The following is a 20,022-nucleotide window of genomic DNA, read 5'->3' on the forward strand; positions in this document are numbered from 1 at the left end:
TCTTACGTAAAAAAAAAAAAAAAAAAAAAAAAAATTTCTATAAGATGAATTATATTTAAACTATATTTTTTAAAGCAAACTATTTGAAGGTGTTCTTTGTGAAAAAGTCCTTTGGTATAATGACTACATACCCCTTCTACATTTTGGTTCATTAACATCTGGATTTCCAGTTTAAGAAGCTGCCAAATTGGCTATATAGATGGTGGTTGCTACGGGGTGCACTTGGCTTCCGAAGGCCTGAATTCCAGATACAATGGCCCCACATCCTCTCTTGGATACTTCGCCGATCATGGAACCTACTTCCATTTCCTCCTTTGTGAACAGAACCTATAACGTGAAGGGCTGCTCTGGGACCTTGAAAGGGATGCTTTGGGGGTGGGGGGGTGTCTGATAAAGTGCCCCGGAAGAAGAAGGCTCCACTATGAGCTGGTAAACCAGAGTACGTCAGTGAAGGGGCCTTTCAAAAATCCACTCCAAATGCCCCGCATTCAAATTTAATACGGTTTTAACATTTAGGCTGCCTGATTATGTTTTTATATGAAAATGGTGAGTTTTGTGCAGATCTTAGACTCTGGCCTTAGGGGCCTGTTCAGCTGGGCAGAGAAGAACAATCGGTACAATTGGCCTACCTGGTAGCCACAAAAAAGCTCTTCTTGTCCTCTGATTCCAAGAAAACCAAGTGCTTGCCACCGAGGGGGCTGGCTAGCTGTGATGATGGTATTCTGGTTTGCCTACAGCCCTAACTGAGATACCACAAAAAACAAACAAGGAAGTCTGGGTGGGGTGGACTTCTGATTTTTATGATCTAACCCTTTCTGGGGTGGTGCTGTGGGTTAATGCGTCAGACCGCAAAGACATTTCAACTGCAAGGTTGGAGGTTCAAGCTCACCAGCTGCTCCTCGGAAACCCTGTACAGGGTCGCTATGGGTTGGAACCGACTTGACGGCGCTTGACAACAAGAACCACCTTTTCTGGTCAGAACTGGAAGGGCAACATGGCTCCCCGGCTGCTGCTCACACTTACCCTTGTCAATGGTGGAGCCAGATGTGAGTCCATCCCCAAAGTACACTATTGCTTTGTGTAAGATAATTAGCATCAAACTTCCTCAGAACTTCTAGTCATTAGGCACGTTTTTATGGAAAAATGGGGCAAACCTTGGAAGGATGAGGTCCTACGTTAGAAAATTCATGACGCCCACTGGAACCAACATCTTAAAACAGGCAAAATCTATTTAACATGAACGGCATAGGAAGGGAGCAACTACCTGTCACCCAAAAGGTTAAGATGAACATATGTGCACATGGAGTAGAGGCAGAGGGAGGGAGGTCCATCCCCCACATCTGTGTAGGAAAAAATGGGTGTGCTGTTGATTACAGACAGGTGGGCCTCAAATTTGTGGCTTTCAGTCACTGTCCAGTCACTAAAAACCTACTTCTTATAGCAAAGAAGGCCTCAGATGCTCAAGGTCAAGGCCCTCCGCCCTGTTTGCTTCACCTGGACGGAGCCCAGTCAGCAGCAAATCTGGATGGAAGAAGGCATGTCATCACTGATTTAGAATATGTGCCGTCTGCCACAGGCCAAACGACAAGCAATTCCGTTAACTACCTCCCAAATCTGGTGATATAAGTCAGATGCAAATAAAGGGTCATGAGCTATCACAATTTTCCTCTAAAAAAACGAAGTATTACTAATTAGGAGATACACAGAGACATATGGAATGTTCTGTTTATTAAGGTGGAGTTCTGATGTGGTGCTATGAGATAAGCACTCGACTATAAAGAAGTTTGAACCACAAAGTCAGCAGTTCAAACTCATTAGCCGCTCCTCCGAAATCCTATACAGGGTCGCAATGGGTTGGAACTGATTCAATAGCAATAAACAACAACTTACTAAGGTATGTCGTTGGTGAGGGACGAGGTGGGGAGGATACGAGTGCTGATTTTATTATTGTTTTTACTCCTATAAATATCCTTATAAACACATGCACTATATTTTGGCTTGTTTTTTAAGTTTTTATTGTGAGAGTTTACATGGGAGAACATCAGTTTTACACTCATCATTACATTGCAATGATTACAATCTCCTCCATGCATCATCACTCAACAGTACTTGCTTCTATTCTCTGTCTTTTTTTTGGGGGGGGGCGGAGGGGGAGGACGGGCAAAGGGCACATTTTGCAAGGCTGCCTCCTGGCTGCCAGCACACAGCCTTTCTCTTTCCATGGGTCTAGAGTCCTCACTACTCTCTCTCTCTCCATGTCCTCATCTCTGCCTCCACACACTCTGAAACTGAAAGCTTGAAAACTTGTAAGCCAGTCACTTTGTGACTTGATAGCACCCCCATTTTAGGTAGCCAGTGTCTAAGTTTCCAGTCCCTATCAACCCTGTATACAGAGATACTTCATGTGAAGATTCCTTCCCTCTCAGTTGGTAGTTTGAGCTACTACATCAGTAAGTGTAGGTTAAGTTCATTAAATTGTAGTAATTTACACTAGTTTCCTTTAACAAAAAAATTTGTATTTTTTAAAATTTTTATCTTCCTCTAGTCAAGTTCTGATCATCAAGCCATCAAAGCTAGGCCGAATGGGTTCTATCTAAAAGTTTGGGTGTTCTTGATATATTTTATATATGTATATACATATATACCTATATAATATATATACACATAGATGTATATATATTTTATATATGACATTCTATTTATACTTTAAAAAGAGATTCTAAAAAAAATCAAAGCATTCTCAAAATGTAAAAAAAAAAGACTGAAAAATAAGACTTACAGATTTGGATTTGGATAAGCTGCCAAGAGTTTGAATTGTCTTTGAGATAAGTGTCAGAGTTCTAGAAGTCTGTGGGTCCTGTAGGGGACAGGAAAAGAGCAATGTTAGTTTTGTGCCAATTTTAGTACAAATTGCGACTTATATCAGAATTACACAGCTGACAAAATGCACAGCATAATCCAAACAGCTGCAACAGGGGGCTGTGGTCTTCCACTCAGTGAGTGAACAAGAGTAAACATACAGAGGGTCTACAGAAGCTGAGCTTGGTCCTATACTGAGGAAGGCTTTCATTTAAACCCTTCTACTCAGTTGAGTTGTGGTGTGTTGCTACAGAACAAGTACCGGACTGACAACTACAGGGCTGGTGGCATAAACCCATCAGCCGCTCCTCAGAAACTCTGTATAGGGTTGCTAGGAGTTGGAACCGACCCGACGTCACTTAACAACAACAACACTCAGCACCATGCCTGGGTCAATGGCTTCCCCTGGAAGCGTGTTAGAAATGAAGAATGTCAGGTGTCACCCTAGACTCTCTGAGCCTACACTTCAACAAGACGTCCACATGGCCCCTATGGACAGTGAAGTCAGAGTTGCTTTCCAGCCAATATGCAAAAGGAAGTTCTTACAATGAGAAGAACTTCTCCATGGGCTTACTCGCGTCACCTGTTCTGAGTCCCCCAGGTAACATGCTTGTGGATTTCTCTTTTTGCCTTTTAAATGAGTTGGAGGACTTAATATAAAACCACCACCAACAGAAATGGATGGACCCATCACTCTCTAATCTGATTTTCAGCCTGCCTGCTTTGCTACATGTGCTACCGCCCAACAGAAGGCAAGCTCCACAAAAGTCGGGTTTCTAGGCTATTCCTGGATCTCCAGCTCCCAGATCAGTACCTGGTACATAGTTGTTGTGGTGGTTATGTGAAGTGGAGTCGGTTCTGATTCAGTGACCCTGCACAGGGTTTCTGAGGCTATAAATCTTTACGGGAGCAGAAAGCCTCATCTTTCTCCCACGGAACAGCTGGTCGTTTTAAACTACTGACCTTGAGGGTAGTCGCCTAACTCGTAACCACTGTGCTACCGACCTCGCAGTTCAAACATCTCTGCAGACTGGCGCATTAATCCACACCAGAACTCCCCATAGGGTTTACTTAGCCGTAATCTTTACAGGGCGTCCTGGGGTGGCGCTGTGAGATAAAGCACTGGACTGCAAGCTTGGTTTGAACCACAAGGTCTGTGATTCAGCTGCTCCTTGGAAACCCTATACAGAGTCACTGTGAGTCAGAACCGATCTGACGGCACTTAACAACAACAATCTTTACGGACGTAGCTTGCTAGACCTTTCTCTGTGAAGTCACTGGTTGAATTTGAACTGCCAACCTTTTGGTTTGCAGCGGAGTGCTTCATTGTTGTACCACCAGGGCCCCTGAAATTAACACACACACATGATGATAAGTACTTTCTCTTTTCTGTTAGGTGGCGGGGGTGGGGGGGTAAGGGAGGGGATAATAAGCATGACCAGTAGTTCAAACCTTGGTCACATTATCCAAATGTATCTATTTTAAGCACTATGAATTTCTTTCCAGATGTACAGTTACCAGAGCTGATGTGCTGAAGTGCGGGAGTTACAGGTGTGTGACGTGTTTATAATCCATTTTACAGTACAGCAACCCTCAGCACATGCCTGCACCTTCCACTTGCCAGTGAGCGTGGTGAGAAGCTGGCAGCCAGCCCGGTCTTGTCCGCCGATACACAAGGATGCTGACAGCACCCGCGGTGCTCCAAGGCTCACTTACCGTGTGGTGTGGGGTGAGCTGGAAAAGGTTGGGGGAGAGAATGGCAGGAGCGAAGAATCTCAGGAAAATGAAGCTGCTTACGGCAGTGTACCTCACATCCAGATCATCTACAACCAGGAAAGAAGGAAAAGTCACTTCCCCTGGTAGCCAGGCAGTGACCTTTGCTTATTTTTTAAAGGTTTTATTGCTAATTGAGTAATAGTTTACATGGGAGAGTATCAGCTTTACATTCATCCTATCGTATTTCATTTCGTTGTAATGATCATTCATCATCATTCATCAGCATTTGCTTCCAATCCCTCTGTTTTTGTTTTTGATTTTTTATTGGATGCACACCGAAGCACTCGGGAATATATAACCCTTCAAACAACCAAACTGTACACCCTGCAGGCCAACCCCCTGGCTGCCAGCACACAGCCCCTCTCCCTCCTTGAGTCTAGAGTCCCCAGCTGCTCTGTCTCTCCATGTCATCATCTCTGCCTCCATCTCTGGCAGGCAGTGACGTTTTTATAACTGAGGGCACTTTGCTCTTCCGTGAGTATTTCATACTGAATACCTATGAGTCTCTCTCCCTCGTGTTGATTGTTAGTTAAGAATGTGATTTCTTTGGGGTAGAAGACACTCTCTCTAACACAGCATGTGTTTGGTTTCTGGGCTGTAAACTGACATTAGATCAATTCACCCAGCCCTAACGGCAGGAAAGGGGAGAGCTGCTCATTATTTGGTGATGTACTTACATCTGGGATGTGAGAAGATATTTCATGTATTACCATCTTATTCCATAAAAGATTGAAGGCACGCTTGGATGCACCTGGTAATTGCCTTTCCAAGAACTCTAAATGCTGCCGGGAGCCCCTGCTTCTCAACAAGCAAGGCAGAGACAGCTGTGGCCTGTGGAAGTCCAGGCACTTACAGCTCCACCGGAGGGAAGACAGCATGCTAGGATATCCAGGCAGCTGTGAACAAAGGGGCCTGGGGCTTCTTAGGCAACCATTAGTCTATCTGGACATATCTGGTTCACAGGGAATGCTCCAGAACATTTTGTAACCAACAGTTTCACGCAGGTCACCCAGCACTGGCCGGTCATCTCAAGTCAATTCATAGAAGGATAGAATGGAGTTGACAAATGGCATCCACCTGGCAGACGGAGGGGGCTCAGGTGTGCCAGACTGTTCTCCCTAAGTCTTTCTGTGAGTGATGGCCTTTGAGAATCTGGTTTTCCAAAGTCCCTACGACTGTATACCATGCCCCAAGTCACTGGAGTTAATATGAACAGTCCCCACAGCTAGATCAAACACATTTCCTTGGCTTCTCTGTGTGGGCTGGCTTACGGCAACACGCTGCAGAATCCAGCACAATTAAAAATCAGGAATTCTGAAGAAGTAAACTCAGAGCCCTGGGAAATTCCTCACTTTCCACTTCCCCAAATACTTCCACTACTGGTCCCCCCACCGCCCCTGATGAAGTGTTTATGCTTATAGTACAAACGTCTCCCAACTTAAAGCAAGAAAAAAACGGCTGGGGAAATTTGTTGAAGGAAGTTGCGCCAACTGGAGCACGTCAGAAAAAAGCAACAACTAAGACTCGGTATCTCACGGAGACCCCCGTGTGAGTGAGCATATAACTGGGTCCAAAAGGTTTTCATTGGCTGGTGTTTCAGCCGGATGATCAAGGGAACAGGCAAAAACATCCACTGTTTGCAACACCCAGGGATCTCAACAACCACCAGCAGGACAAAGGTTTTGCCAGAAAGATTTCTTAAGGTGGCTGGAGGCCCTGGTATTGGGACAGCTCATCCCACACAGAACAACAACAAAAACCAGAAAGAGGACCTGGGAAACATTAGCTGAGACAATCCCAGCAAAATCAAAGCATCTCCCAGGAACATAACGGCAGAGGAACAGCCGGGCTGGCGAGGGTTTTGTCCTTTTGGGCATCTGCCACTGATGCTAGAATCACGCCGGCCTATCAGTGCAGCAGGCTGCGAGTCAAAGCCACTACTAGTCACTGTTGCCTATGCAGACTCTCAAATGCGTTTTTTTTTTTTTTTTCTTTTCTGGTTTTAATTTGTTTTGAAGCCAGCCCCAGGGCTGTCAGACATATGGCAGGTGGGAAGATAATTACTCAGCGAGGGGGGCTGTGGTTAGTTTTTAGCTGATCTGAGCGCTGTCTGAGGAAGAGCGACTCACCTTGGAAGCGCTTGGCAGCCGACTCCCTCAGGGAGAAGAAAATATCACACATGACCGTGGGGCAGCTGACCCCAGACTTGGAGATCACGTTGAAGATGCGGTCCACGTATTGCCGCAGGCTCTCCTGCAATGTGGAACACAGGTCAGACAGCGGGAGGCAGAGGGGCGGACCTGGATCTGTCGCTCCCTCTGAAGGCTACCTCATGTTGGCACACATTGAGCATCACTACTGATTTTGAGGGCTAAGGGGCAGGCTCCCAGGTCAGCCATGAACAGTGCTGTGGGGAGGACCCGGCCAGGGTCCCTGACGGAGCTGGGATTCCATGTTGAAAAGATAGTCAAGCCCAGCTGGTCTCTTCTATGGAGAGACCTATGGAGGTCAAATTCCATCTTCTCAAGGAGACCTTGGTGGCCACCTGAGACCCTTACTATTGAGTTCTCTTCCTCTATGAATGAAGTCTGGTGAGTGGGGTCTGACTCCTAATGACCCCATAGGGTTTCCTAAGCTGTAATCTTTATGAAGCAGATAGTTTCATCTTTGGCTCACAGAGCAGCTGGTTAGCAGCTCAGCACTTAACTGGCTGCACCACCAGGGCTCCTTTTCCTCTCCACAGTGCCGATCAGTCTCAAACACACCCCACAATCGTTTCTAGTCCATATACTAGAACGGAAGGCACTTCTGGTCTCTGGCTCACTACTGAAGCCTCAGCTTGCAAACAGTGACTGGTGCAGAGGAAGCCCGCAGTAAGCACTGGGTAGAAGGATGGATAGATGAGTGGGATGAGGATAAACGAGGAGGAGGGAAAGACAAGGAAAGGGAGCACAACAGAAGAGGAGACAATGAACGAGGAAGAAATGGACTAGGGCTTCAACTTCTCTCCCCTCCGGCTCTGGTGAGCTCTCACTGGCTTCACAGTCTCCTCCATTCCCTAGTCTCCTAACGGACCCCTGTCTACGTGATCCCCGATGTGGCCACCAGAGCAAGGTTCATCACAGGAGAGTTCGCCCCCGTTACTGTCCTGCCTTAGGATGCTCTAGACTTCGCTCCTTTATCTTTAGGATGAAAGCCCGGACTTCTTATCCTCTAACCAGGCCCTCTAGAGCCCAGCGCCTCCCCTTCCTTTTCCCTTTCCACACTCTGCTCTACCCTTTTTGGACTCTGGCCATGCCATCCCTCTCTCTCCTGCCTCAACGTTTCCTTCCAATTCATTCCAATACTCTTTAAACTTCTCCTGTAGCATCCCACTCATGCTGACCTCGTATGTGACAGACCAGAACTGCAATGTAGAGCTTTTAGTGGTTGATTTGTCAGAAGTAGATCAGCAGACCCTTCTGACAAGGGGCCTTCAATCAAATGCTTAACCATCTGTACCAGCCGGGGACTTCTGTTTAAACTATGTAGGCTTGATACACTCTTCCATATAAGATCTACTTCCCACTGCATTAAAACAAACAAACAAAAATCCCCCAAACACCCATTTCCTTGTAAAATGCACACTGAAAACCGTAATATTTTCTAGTGATGAAAGTAATTGTTTACTGAGTTCTGGGGAATCTGAGAGAGAGACCTACACTCTATCCTTCACCTCCACCCTGATGACCTTAACGAATGGAATTCCCTGAAGGCAGGAACTTTGCTTCTATTATCTAAAGGTATGATCACAACTTAGCATGACCTGGTATGGAGAAACTATAGGAAAAGATGAAAACTTTAGGGTTGAGTGTCAAAATCAGGGAGCTTTGTGTTTAATTTAAAAATAGAACAGAGCTCCCAGGGACAACATGAGGTGCTCAAGTTTTGGGTACTTGTGTTTGTTGAGGTGGAGGAACCAAGTGAGACTGAGAAGGTTCCTGGTGTCAACTCTAACAGGAATGCTTCCGGGTCATTCCGGGAGATGAGGAAAAGTGCAGGAGAGCCAAGGAGTCCACTTGGTAAGCAGAGCCTGGTGAGGCACTTCACGGAGACAATGCAGGAGAGGGTCAGCAACACAAAATGGTGGTGAATGGCCATCAGCCTGGGACGGACAGTTTTACACACGCTGAACCACAGTGAGCTTAACACAGCACACACAAGCATTTCTGCTTCAGACTCATGTAGTCTCCCTGCTGTGCAAAGCACAGCTCAGGTCTTCCCTACCCCACCCTGGACCCTTGAGTGAAACCAAGTCCCGAAGGGGCCACCACACTGAGAAACCTCACTAACAGGTGGTGACGAACAGACTTCAGGAAACACGAGAGTGAACAAAACGTAAGGATGTAGGTGACGGACAGACTTCAGGAAACGTAAGGATGTCTTACCATATTGTTTTCAAGGTTTTCACCATCTTTTAACTTTACAGGATCAATTTCACAAGACTTGTGACTTTGGCATATCTGGGAAAAGCAATGAAAGTCATGAGTATCCGAGGTAGGTTCTAGAAGGGCAGTGGGGAGGAGGAATAGCAGGCCTCACTGAGATGGAAATCATGTGTCCAGTGCAGAAAAGACAGCTCTGAACAGTGAGGCCTCTGGCCCTGGCAGCCGACGCTGAAGTACAATCAGATTCCAACAAGTTGCCATAGCATTTTTCCTTCAAAACGCTAAAACCATCTTGCCCACAAATCAAACCAGAATGCTATTTTAAATTCTCTCTCATTTACAAAGAGCCTGTTTTTTTTCATGAAACTGTTTTGGGGGAAGGTATCACACTGAACAGGTTAGGGTAGAAAGCCCTGAGTCAACTGGAAAGGAAACGTGGTTTGAATGTGGTTGTCAATTACTAGCCTGGAAAAAGATCAGACTGTCCGAGAGAGATAATGAAAGCCTATAGCACACAACTCCACCAGGGCGCTGGCAGAAACTACACTCTTTTAGGGACCCAGGGAGAGTCATAGGCACGCAGAGCTATGTGGGTTTTCTCACGAGCAAACCATCTCTTCCTTGCATGTCCTTCTGAATTTAGCTGGATGATGGAGTTCCTTTAAGCATTATTTTTTTAATACAAGAAAATGTAGACAGTTATGGAATGCATCATGAAACTTCTCTACAAACTAAAAAGAAAGCTAGTATTAAAGCTCTTAGCTGTGTGTGTGTGTGTGTGTGTGTGTGTGTGTGTGTGTGATTGCCTCAGCTCTCCCAGGGAAGGCCTGTAGGGGGCGCTGACTCACCTCTTCTATGATGGGCTTCAGCGTGACATGCAGGTAGTGCATGCCAGCTAGCTTCATGGTTTCATCGATGCACTTGGAAGTCAGAGAGTTTCCTCGGAAGATGGTATTGGGGTCTCTGAAAAACATTTGGGGGGATGATTTTTGTCTCTGTGTGATACTGGTATGGCGCTATAGGGTCAGCACTGGATTGCTAACCACAAAGGTGGCAGTTCAAACCCATCAGTCTCTCCTTGGAAACCCTCTGAAGGGTTGCTATGTGTCAGAACTGACCCTGCAGCAGCTAACAATAGCAACATGATGTTAATGCTGGATAAGGAGGTGGAGCCTGTTTTGGAATGTCCTTTTGTCTGATTCAGAAATAAGGTCACCTTGGTGGGTCTTCAGTTGTCTTTACAAGGTGGAGAGGATTAGGGTCCTTGGGAAATACAAGCGTATGCTACTGTCCTGGGGTGGTGCTGTGCGTTAATGCACTGGACTGGAAAGTCGATCTGAACTGCAAGGTTGGTGGTTCAAGTTCACCAGCTGCTCCTAGGAAACCCTATAAGGGTCGCTATGGGTCAGAACCGACTTGAAGGCACAAATAACAACTGACCTAAAGGTTTTACGGTTCAGACCCACCCAGCGACGCCACAGAAGAAAACCCAGGTGATCAGTGAAAAATACAACCAGGAAACTATGGGGCAGTTCCACTCTGCAGCAAGGAGCCCTGGTGTGGTGTTGCAGGATCACAAGGTCAGGTTGAGCTGCAAGGTCGCCAGTTCAAACCCACCAGGCTCTCCTCAGAAACCCTAACAGGGGAGCTGTGAGTCGGAACCAAGTCAACAGCATTTAACAACACTCTGTAGCAAACAGGGTGGCTATGAGTCGGAATCAATTTGACAGCAAGAGGTTCATTTTTTTGTTTTGTTTTGTTTTTTAAGACAATTATGACCTAGGCCTTCTGAAATGCCTCTAAATCTCTCTCCTGTGTAAGCCAGCCCCATGTGCTCTTTAACTCAGAAGGTAATATAATGTATTGATCTTTGCCAATTTGCCACTCTTGGTGAGATTGATTCTAAACACTAAAATGAAGAGCTGTTGGGGTGCAATGGGTTAAGCATGAGGCTGCCAAGCTGTTCCACAGGAGAAAGACAAAGGGGACTGTCTGCTTCCAGAAAGATTGAGTCTGGAGAACCCTAAAGAGCGGCTCTGTGCTGAGCTGAAAAGTCATTGTGAGTTGGAATCAACTTGACTGATTCCAAAGCACCTAAAACTGTGGTCAGGGTGCAGGGTCTAGTGGAGTAGCAGACGAATCAGGGTAACCCTTTACTTCGCTTAACTGGTGGGTGCTTTATGGTCTCTTTAATCAAACTGCTATTCCCTTCCCTTAGGGTGACAAGGGGACCAAAGGAAATGTTGCTCCTTGTGAGGATGTTGGCCGACCAATCTGCAGTCCTCGACTCCATCTATAGGGAACTCATAAAATCTCAACATGAGGTGGAGTCAGAGCGGATTGTAAAAGGCCGGGAGGAATTGAGTGACCCCCTTAAAACAATCAGTGCTCATGGGTAACCCAATTCTTTGCACACTTGCTCTGAGATGTCCTAAAGAAAAGGTGAGGTTTTTGGTTTTTAGTTTTCTTTAAAAAAGCAACATCAACAAAAAACCACATAAACATGCCTCTGAAAGAAAAATATGAATTTAGATTATTGTCTTGAAGATGCTGCTTATACTTAGTTTCCTCAATATTTCCCCCGAAGGATTTTTTGAGGGTGACTTCTACTGCTAACGAATTACTCAAATCTTCTAGCAGGGGTGGGGAACGTCCAGCCCGTGAAATCATTTGGTCTGGTCCTGCCAAGGCAACCGCAGTTCCAGGTATCACATTGTTGTTGTTGTCAAGTGTCGTCGAGTTGATTCCGACCCATAGCGACCCTGTACAGGGTTTCCAAGGAGCAGCTGGTGAGCTTGAACGGCCGACCTTGCAGTTTAAACGGCTTTGCAGTCTGGCGCATTAACCCACAGCGCCACACCAGGACTCCAGCTATCACATTAGGGGCGAGTTAATTCAGTGCTGGACCAAATATAGCAAGCTAACTTTGTATGGCCCACAAATAATGCTATAAATTTTGGTAGAAAAAAAAAATTTGGTAGGTTCCCCACCCCTGTTCCGTAGCCTTACTTTCTCACCTACAAGTGGTAGTAACTCTAAACCAGTAAGCCAGTTGCTATCAAGTTGTTTCTGACTTATGCTGAGCTCCTGTGTGTCACACAGAGTGGAACTGTGCTGAGTTTGGGGACTAGATCTCCAGCTCTTGCTCCCAAGGTGTCTCTGAATAGACTCGAACCTTCAGCCTTTTGGTTAGAAGTCATGCGAATTCATTGTTTGAACCACACAGAGACTCAGTAGGAACTGTTGTTGTTGTTGTTGTAAGTCGGCTCTAACTCATAGCGACCCTGTAAAGGATTTCCAAAGGAGCAGCTGGTGGGTTTGAACTGCGGACCTTGTTGTTCGCGTTTCCCCATCATGTTTCGACTTGCCTGTGGAGATGGGCTTGACGTTCCTACAAGAGGAGGGAAGGCAGAGAAAGAGAGGGTCAGGGGGCTCGGGAGAGAGGCCGCAGGGCGGTGTCAGGTACTCACTGAGTCCTTTCCACTTCGGCGTTTGCAATGGCACTGATGAAAGGCACTATCTTGCCATAGTGTAAGAAGAGCCGCACCAATGGGATCGCTGCTTCCTGTTTCTCTCTACAAACTTCACCCAGAATATGGGCGGCGGATGCAGACACAGGCTGAGCAAAGAGACAACAAAAGCCTTTAGAGATCAAGCCCCACACCATCTCCAATGACCCTTGGATCTAGGTGTGCCAGACTCCAGGGTCTGTGCCTTGGAGATTTCACTTTCCCTCCTGTGTTAGTATCTTTCAATCATGGTTGTCATTAGGTGCCGCCAAGTTGGTTCTGACTCACGATGACCCTGTGCACAGCAGAAGGACACACTACACTATCTTCACAACTTTTGGTGTGCTCTGTAAATTCACTGTAAATGCTACATCTCGTTGGGGGCCTTCCTCTTTTTGCTGACCCTCGACTTTACCAAGCATCCTGTCCTTCTCTAGGGACTGGTCCCTCCTGAAAACCTGTCCAAGTACATGAAACTAAGTCTCAGCATCTTAGTCTCTAAGGAGCATCTGGTTGTACTTTTTCCAGAACAGATTTATTCACTCTTCTGGTTGTCACCGTTGTTTATTGATGTTGTGTTGGTTCAGAGTACAGGGTTACCGAGGAAGTAAATCTTTACGGGAGCAGAAAGCCTCATCTTTCTCCCACGGGACAGCTGGTAGTTTCGAACTGCTGACCTTAAGGCTCGCAGCCCGATTCATAACCACTATGCTACCAGTGCTGTCTTCTGGTAGTCTATGGTATAGTCAACACTCTTCACCAACACCATGACTCAAAGATATTGCTTCTTCTCTGATCTTCCTTATTCACTGTCCAGCTTTCACATACGAGGTAACTGAAAATACTACGGCTTGGGTCAGGCACACCTTAGCTCTCAAACTGACATCTTTGCTTTTTAACAATTTAAAGAGGTCTCGTGCAGCAGATTTGTCCAATGCAATATAATATGTCATTTGATTTCTTGACTGATAGTCCATGGTGCTGATTATCAAATGAAATCCTTGACAACTTCAATATTTTCTCCATTTATCATGATATTATCTTATTGATCCAGTTGTGAGAATTTCATTTTCTTGACACTATAGAGAAATCCCTAGAGAAGACTGCAGTCTTTGATCTTCATCAGTAAGTACTTTAAGTCCTCTTCAGTTTCAGCAAGCAAGGTTGTCTCATCTGCATATCGCAGGTTGTTAATGAGTCTTTCTCTAAACCGGACGCCATGTTCTTTTTCATAAAGTCCAGTTTCTCGAATTATTTGCTCAGCATAGAGATTAAGTATAGTGAACGAATACAACCTGACACACACCTTTCCTGATTTTCAATCATGCAATGTCTCTTGGTTATGATGGAACAAATGTCTCTTGGTCTATATGCAGGTTCCACAGGAGTACAATGAATGTTCTTACAATGAATGTTCTGGAATTCCTAGTCTTAATCACAATGTTATTCATGATCTGTTACGAGCCACACAGTCAAATGCCTTTACATAGTCAATAAAACATAGGCAAGCATCTTTGTGGTATTCTCTGCTTTCAGTCAAGATCCATCTGACATCAGTAATGACATCCCTCTTTCCACATTCTCTTCTGAATCCAGTTTGAATTTCTTATAGCTTCCTGTCGATGTACTACTACAATCGTGCACTATGGGTTGGAACCAACTCAACGACACTTACCAACAACTAACATAATTTTACTTGCGTGTGAATGACACTGTTTGATAGATACAGTCAGTAGGGGGCAGCAATCTAAAACCCCACTTCTCCACAGAGAAACCACCCTAATGGTTAGTTCAGTTTTTCGGTGAAACAACAAGGTCATCAAAGAACAATGGGTGAATCTGTGTTTTCCCTCTCTCCTTTCTCCCTTTACTAATACGTGCTGCCATTTCTAGTTATGACACATACAGCTTTTTACTTAGATAGAAAACATGCATTTCATAAAACAAAAACAAAAAAACTCATTAAAATCTCCAATTTGGTGGGTTCATGCACAGAAGAGAGCACCCTGAGCTCTGCTCCTCCTCCCATCAGCCCTCAAAATTCAAACAGAAGAGGGTTTGTGAGCAAAGGAAACCAAAGACATTTGGCTGACAGTGGAACATAAAAGTTAGGAAGTCATACACCCTGCCTGTGGGTTCTCACAACGGCTCTAACTGCACAAGAGTTGGGTGTGTCTCCCCTTACAGCCAGCAAAAGGAGATAAAGATCTTTTGTCAGCAGACAGGGGTGTAGAGGAGACTTGGGGCCAATGGTGAAATTCATAAATAAGGGCAGGAAGCAGCTGAGGCGGTTCTCCCTCCATCACCCCGAGAACTGTTTGTGATTGTTTGCCAAAGGTCATTGGTAGATAAACCAAAAAGGCACGCAGGCAAATTACCTCCACGTCTGCAGACTTCAGCAGGAGGTCCCGGAGAGGACTGTAATAGTCTGAGGAGAAAACATGGTCTTCTGTGTAAACCACATTCAACCTTAAGGACCCGAGGTCCCCTGGCTTCAGGCTCTTACTGCCGTTATCCCGGGGTTGAAGGAAATACCTGGAAAGGACACACAGAATCAGCCTGGGTGAGGCAGCGGCATCTTTGAAGGGGCCAAGCCTAGCACCCTGCTCAGCAGATGGGCTCCCCCTCACATCCGTCTTCAGGTGTCAGGGTTTGAAGCAGATGATTCCGTAGGAGGCCCCCATTGTAGTGTCTGGGGGGGGGGATGCTTCCCACCCGAGGAGGCTTACTGTAATGCCTCTCATGAAGAGCCGCACACTTCAAAGTCGGAGTCCTGATGTGGCGCTGTAGGATAAGCATTGGACTGTTACCTGCAAGGCTGGTGGTTCAAACCCACCAACCTCTTCTCAGAATTGACTTGACGGCAGTTAACAACTTAGAAGGGAAGGGAGAAAAGTGGGACTAGGTGGGAGGCATGAGAAGGATGAAAAGGAGAAGTGAGTGGACGTGAACAAGAAACAAGTGTCTGAGGCCAGACGTTGGCTGGAATCTACACACAAGTCGTCAGGGTCAGGGTCAAGTCTGCAGTAAAACCATTACCCTGTGAAGACTGACACTTGACGCTGGGCAAGCAAGAGGCAGACTTGTTATTATTTTCATGAACATAGAGGACAGCCTCAGTGTCTGAACTAGTACTGAGTTGTGGGTGGCTGGGGACAGCTGGACCATTGGAGGATTGCATGGTCATTGGTAGTGTCTGTCTTTGGAATCTCTCCTCTCTTGTCCCATTCAGGAACTCTATTTTCTCTAATTGTATTAGATATACAATTTAAAGATTCTATATAGGCAGATCTTATCTCCAAAGCATTTCACCAGCATGGTATATTGGTGAGGGCTTCAGAGGGTCCCCAGCCAAGCATTAGATCCTTGGTTACGATGGCTGGGGGTTTGCTTAAGGCTCCTGGCAAGAAACCAGAGTCTAACTATATGGTCCTGGGCCAGCTGCCTACAGCTCATGGAATTAAAAGGCACATGTATTCCGGTAGTTTCTGTTGACAGAGAACTCTGCTATTGAGCGCAATGTGAAAAGTGATACAAATTGTGTGATGGTTTTTCTGTCCTTATTTGCTGATGTGTATAAATCAACAAGACATTCTCTTCGTGTGCAATGTATCTGGTAAAGGAAATGAAGTCAGAGAACCAATGACCAGGGTCAGAAATATTTAAGATTTCATACTGATCCTATTTATTGAGATGCAATTTGATTTATACACTGATCATGAAGTAAGGCCAAGGATTTCCCTTATGCAAAAACACAAAGTGCTCTAAGGAAAACAAGAAATAAATCCATGGGAAAGTAGCAACACTTGAGCCATCTGGGATACTTGAATGAGTTACAGTGCAGAGCTGAAATATTCTGCATTATAGATGTGGGGTCTGAAGTCGAGATTTTCTTGAAATAAACGCACCCTTTCATACTTTCCTCAGAGGGTGAGGAGGTACCTTCGGACGACTTAAGCTTTACAGGTAAAGATCGAGGTCATGAGTCAGTACCTGGAGATCAGCAATGAAGTAGCATCGCCAATAACCAGGCCCCAGATGCTGTTTCCAACATTTTTTTTTTTTTTAAATTAAATGTTTTTATTTTGCATTGAGTGAGAGTTTACAGGGCACATCATCAGCTTCACATTCAACCATTCATATAGCTTGTTTCATTACATTGATTATTATCCCTACCATATATCATCAGTTTACAGTATTTCTCTCTATCCTCTTTGGCTTTTTTTTTGGATGGGGGGGGACTTGGCTTTTTGGAATTTACAGTCTCGGCTTTTAGGGAAGGTTTTTACATTTGTCTGTGGATATCCAGGGCTCATGTATGAGATTACTAACAAGCATTACTGAATAATCAGATGAGGGACAGTTTGCTATGCCAACATTTTAAGGCCAGTGTTTTACCCTCCCTCCCTCCTCTCCTTTCCTTGTCTTAAGGTTCGGAGCCATCACCTATGTTTGCACGTCTCCTCATCAACTATCTCTCACCTGCTGCACAAGAAGAAACTACTTCACCAAGTAAGAGCTGTCAGAACTATGTGCAGAGTAAGAGGCAGTGGGCTCTCCCTGAGAAGACAGAGGGCTGAGTACACAGAGTTTGAACCGTTTCATTTGGGAAGCCTTTTTATTATTGCTGTTTTCTTTTGATTTCTCACCAGCTTTATGAACTGAGCTGCTAACCACAAGGTCAGCAGTTCGAACCTAGCAGGAGGCTCTCTGCTCCTATAATGGCTGACAACCTCAGGAACCATATGCAAGCTCGCTATGAGTCAGAACCGAGTCAGTGGCACACAACCACCACCGCCAGCTGATCTCTGGGCACGCCATTACCTTACCATGCTTCGTAGGAGCTGGACCGCCGCAGAACTTTCAATGGGATCCTTAATTCTCCCAGGAACTCATCTCCAAACTTCAAGTTACTAGCATTCCAGAGGTCAACTCTGAAAAACAACAGCCAATAATACAAACGTGACTTAGAGAAGGATAACCGACAGTAAGATAGAGATTAGGAACAGTTTAGTTTCCCTTCTTTTCTTTTCCTCAAGAAGGGCTTGGAACGTGATCGAACCTTCGATTCTGCCAAAGTCCGTCTGGATGAAGATCTGAACTAGCCGAGTATGTTCAAACTAGAAGTTCAAACCAGGAACGAAAACTTGCCTTTCCCCAGGTTGCAAATGAAAAAAATTAGAAGGGGGCAGAGCACATCTGTCCAGCATATGTGACCAGGATGGTCTCCCAGGGCTCTGCCTCCGCCTCCTCTTTGCCCCAGGATGCAAGCTGTTTAGGATCTGGGTATGTCTGCACACCATATATGCAATATGTTTAGCAATGTGTACAGTCTTCATTACCTCATGGAGGAGTTCAGGTGAAGAAGCACTTCTCAAAGTGGGAAAGCTTGGTGGGTCTAGTGGTCCTCACATTACAAACAGGAGCGCTTTACACAGGTGCAGCTCTTAAACGCTCTGGCCCATGCTCCAAGCATCATAACTTTTCATTTGGAGGAGTTTAATGAAAGGGGCAGGCGTTCGTGAGGTGGGTCTAATTCTCCTCACTCTCATTACTTCTCAGGGCATGAGATTGTCAGTAGAAAACGATGTGGTGTGAAAAGAAATGAAAATGCCAGGACTGGCTAGCCTGATCTATTTAAAAATCAGGATTGCAATGACTTTCCATCGCAAGAAAGTGTATCTAGAGAGAGAAAAAAACTGGTGTTATTGAATGCTCCTTCTCCACCTGAACTTAGAACCTGAACATCCACCAATCACACACTACTTCCCAGGATACATTATCCACAAAAGAGGCCGAAACACTTCCCACCAAGAAAAAGGAAAAAGAAGAATGCTGGGTTACAAATGGCTGCCAAACCACAGCACTATTTATGTAAGCATCTTTGTGAAACGTCCACACCCAGCTTTCTGAACATTCTGTTCACTTTGGAGATGAGAGCAATCGCTCACTCACTCATCCTCCCCCCACCCCGCCCCCAGGTAGAGCTCACATCGGATTGTGAGGCTGTGGTATCTGAATCTTCCTGTTGGAAGGTGTCAGCGGGAACTCACAAGTTAACAGATTTGAAAACTGCAAAACTTAACCCACCATTCACCACAAGGAGCTAGGAATAGAATGTCAACATTTCGAACTACATTCTGGTGGTCAAAGGACATGAAACAGCATTGTACATTTAGCAGTAGAACAGACATCCTAATCAGAATCGATAAGCATTTGGAAGACAGTGACAGTGGCCTTAGAGGAGGACAAACAGGAATCTGTCCCACAGTAAGTTATTTTTAGAATATGAAAACCAGCAGTTGACAATTTAGTAAGATCACAAACAATTTATCAGGCCTCTTTTTTTTTGAGCTGAGAAACATTTTAAGACATTTTTGTTTCAATACTTAAAAACAGCAAATTCCCCAAGCCTTAAGACTGACTTGATTTTGTAATTCAGAGCCCAATTAAAACAGACAGACAGACAGACAAAGCTTCTTTCTCTTAACAAGAAAAATGAGGAAGCTGCTTGTAAGAGGAACAGCTGGTATCAAAAAGGCAATTTTTAACCAAGGCCTTGTCACTTTGTTACAGTCTTCCCATGAGGACCTTTCAGAAGCTCAAAATTTAGGGCTACTTTGCCTCGATTTCAGAATTCTAAGGTACTGACACTGCAGATGCAAACGAACTGAATACATTTAAAACTTGGGCTCACACCAAGTCATGTCTGTGGGGATAAATGCATTTCCTTAGGACACTACGGGAAGAGAGAAAGATCCGGACACAAACCCCTCAGTCTTGCATGTGGTGGGAAGAGGAAGTGCTGGGGGGAAGGGAAACGTGCTCAGAGGACATTCTGTACAACCTCCGAGTAGTCCTCTGCTTGCTCTCCTTCACCGTCACCAGCAGGGTCAGCCCTCCCCTGCGCAGCCCTGAAGCCTCTCCATACACCTCAGTTATTGCTCAAGAGCCCTGAAGAGCCAGTGTGGGTTCATTTGAGGAACAAGAACAATCTCTTCCCTACCTACACGGCTGTGGTCTTTCTAATCAAACCTCATAGGCCTCAGGATATCCTAAGCCTACAAGAGAAAGCTGATTTTAAACCATCTGAAACGTAGGAAAATTCGTAAAGATTCTCAAATAAAAACCAAATGTGTTTCCGTCAATTCCAACTCAGGGCAACCCCATGTGATTCAGAATAGAACTGTGTTTTCAAAAATAAACATATCTTAAGTCAGACCCAAGTGTGATGATCTTAGCCCTCGTGATTGTATTAAGCTACACAACATATTCATGGATGTGTTTATTCTCTGCCTCTCTCATTACAACGTAAGCTCCCCAGGGCACGGCTGCAGACCCTGTGTGTTGTGGATGGTGCTGCATCTTGTAGGAACACTGCCATCTTCCTGATGAAGAATATGAGGGTACCGCATGTGGTTCTCTCCGTACAACCACAGCAATATTTTATC

At 45.3% G+C, this 20,022-nt stretch overlaps 1 protein-coding gene across 1 annotated transcript in view; it reads right to left on the minus strand.

Annotated features, from left to right (window-relative positions):
* RASA3 (RAS p21 protein activator 3) overlaps positions 1 to 20,022 on the minus strand; it is a 126,311-nt gene that overhangs the window by 28,758 nt on the left and 77,531 nt on the right. Inside the window, exons 8-15 of the mRNA XM_006851554.1 lie at positions 17,401 to 17,505; positions 14,950 to 15,106; positions 12,533 to 12,681; positions 9,911 to 10,025; positions 9,063 to 9,137; positions 6,765 to 6,888; positions 4,576 to 4,682; positions 2,780 to 2,857 (exon numbers count right to left, since the gene is read on the minus strand). Of these exons, the coding sequence (XP_006851617.1) occupies positions 2,780 to 2,857; positions 4,576 to 4,682; positions 6,765 to 6,888; positions 9,063 to 9,137; positions 9,911 to 10,025; positions 12,533 to 12,681; positions 14,950 to 15,106; positions 17,401 to 17,505 (910 nt within the window). The remainder of the gene's footprint in view (positions 1 to 2,779; positions 2,858 to 4,575; positions 4,683 to 6,764; positions 6,889 to 9,062; positions 9,138 to 9,910; positions 10,026 to 12,532; positions 12,682 to 14,949; positions 15,107 to 17,400; positions 17,506 to 20,022) is intronic.

Source organism: Chrysochloris asiatica, unplaced genomic scaffold, assembly GCF_000296735.1.
Source record: "Chrysochloris asiatica unplaced genomic scaffold, ChrAsi1.0 scaffold00029, whole genome shotgun sequence".
In the NCBI taxonomy this organism is placed as follows: domain Eukaryota; kingdom Metazoa; phylum Chordata; class Mammalia; order Afrosoricida; family Chrysochloridae; genus Chrysochloris; species Chrysochloris asiatica.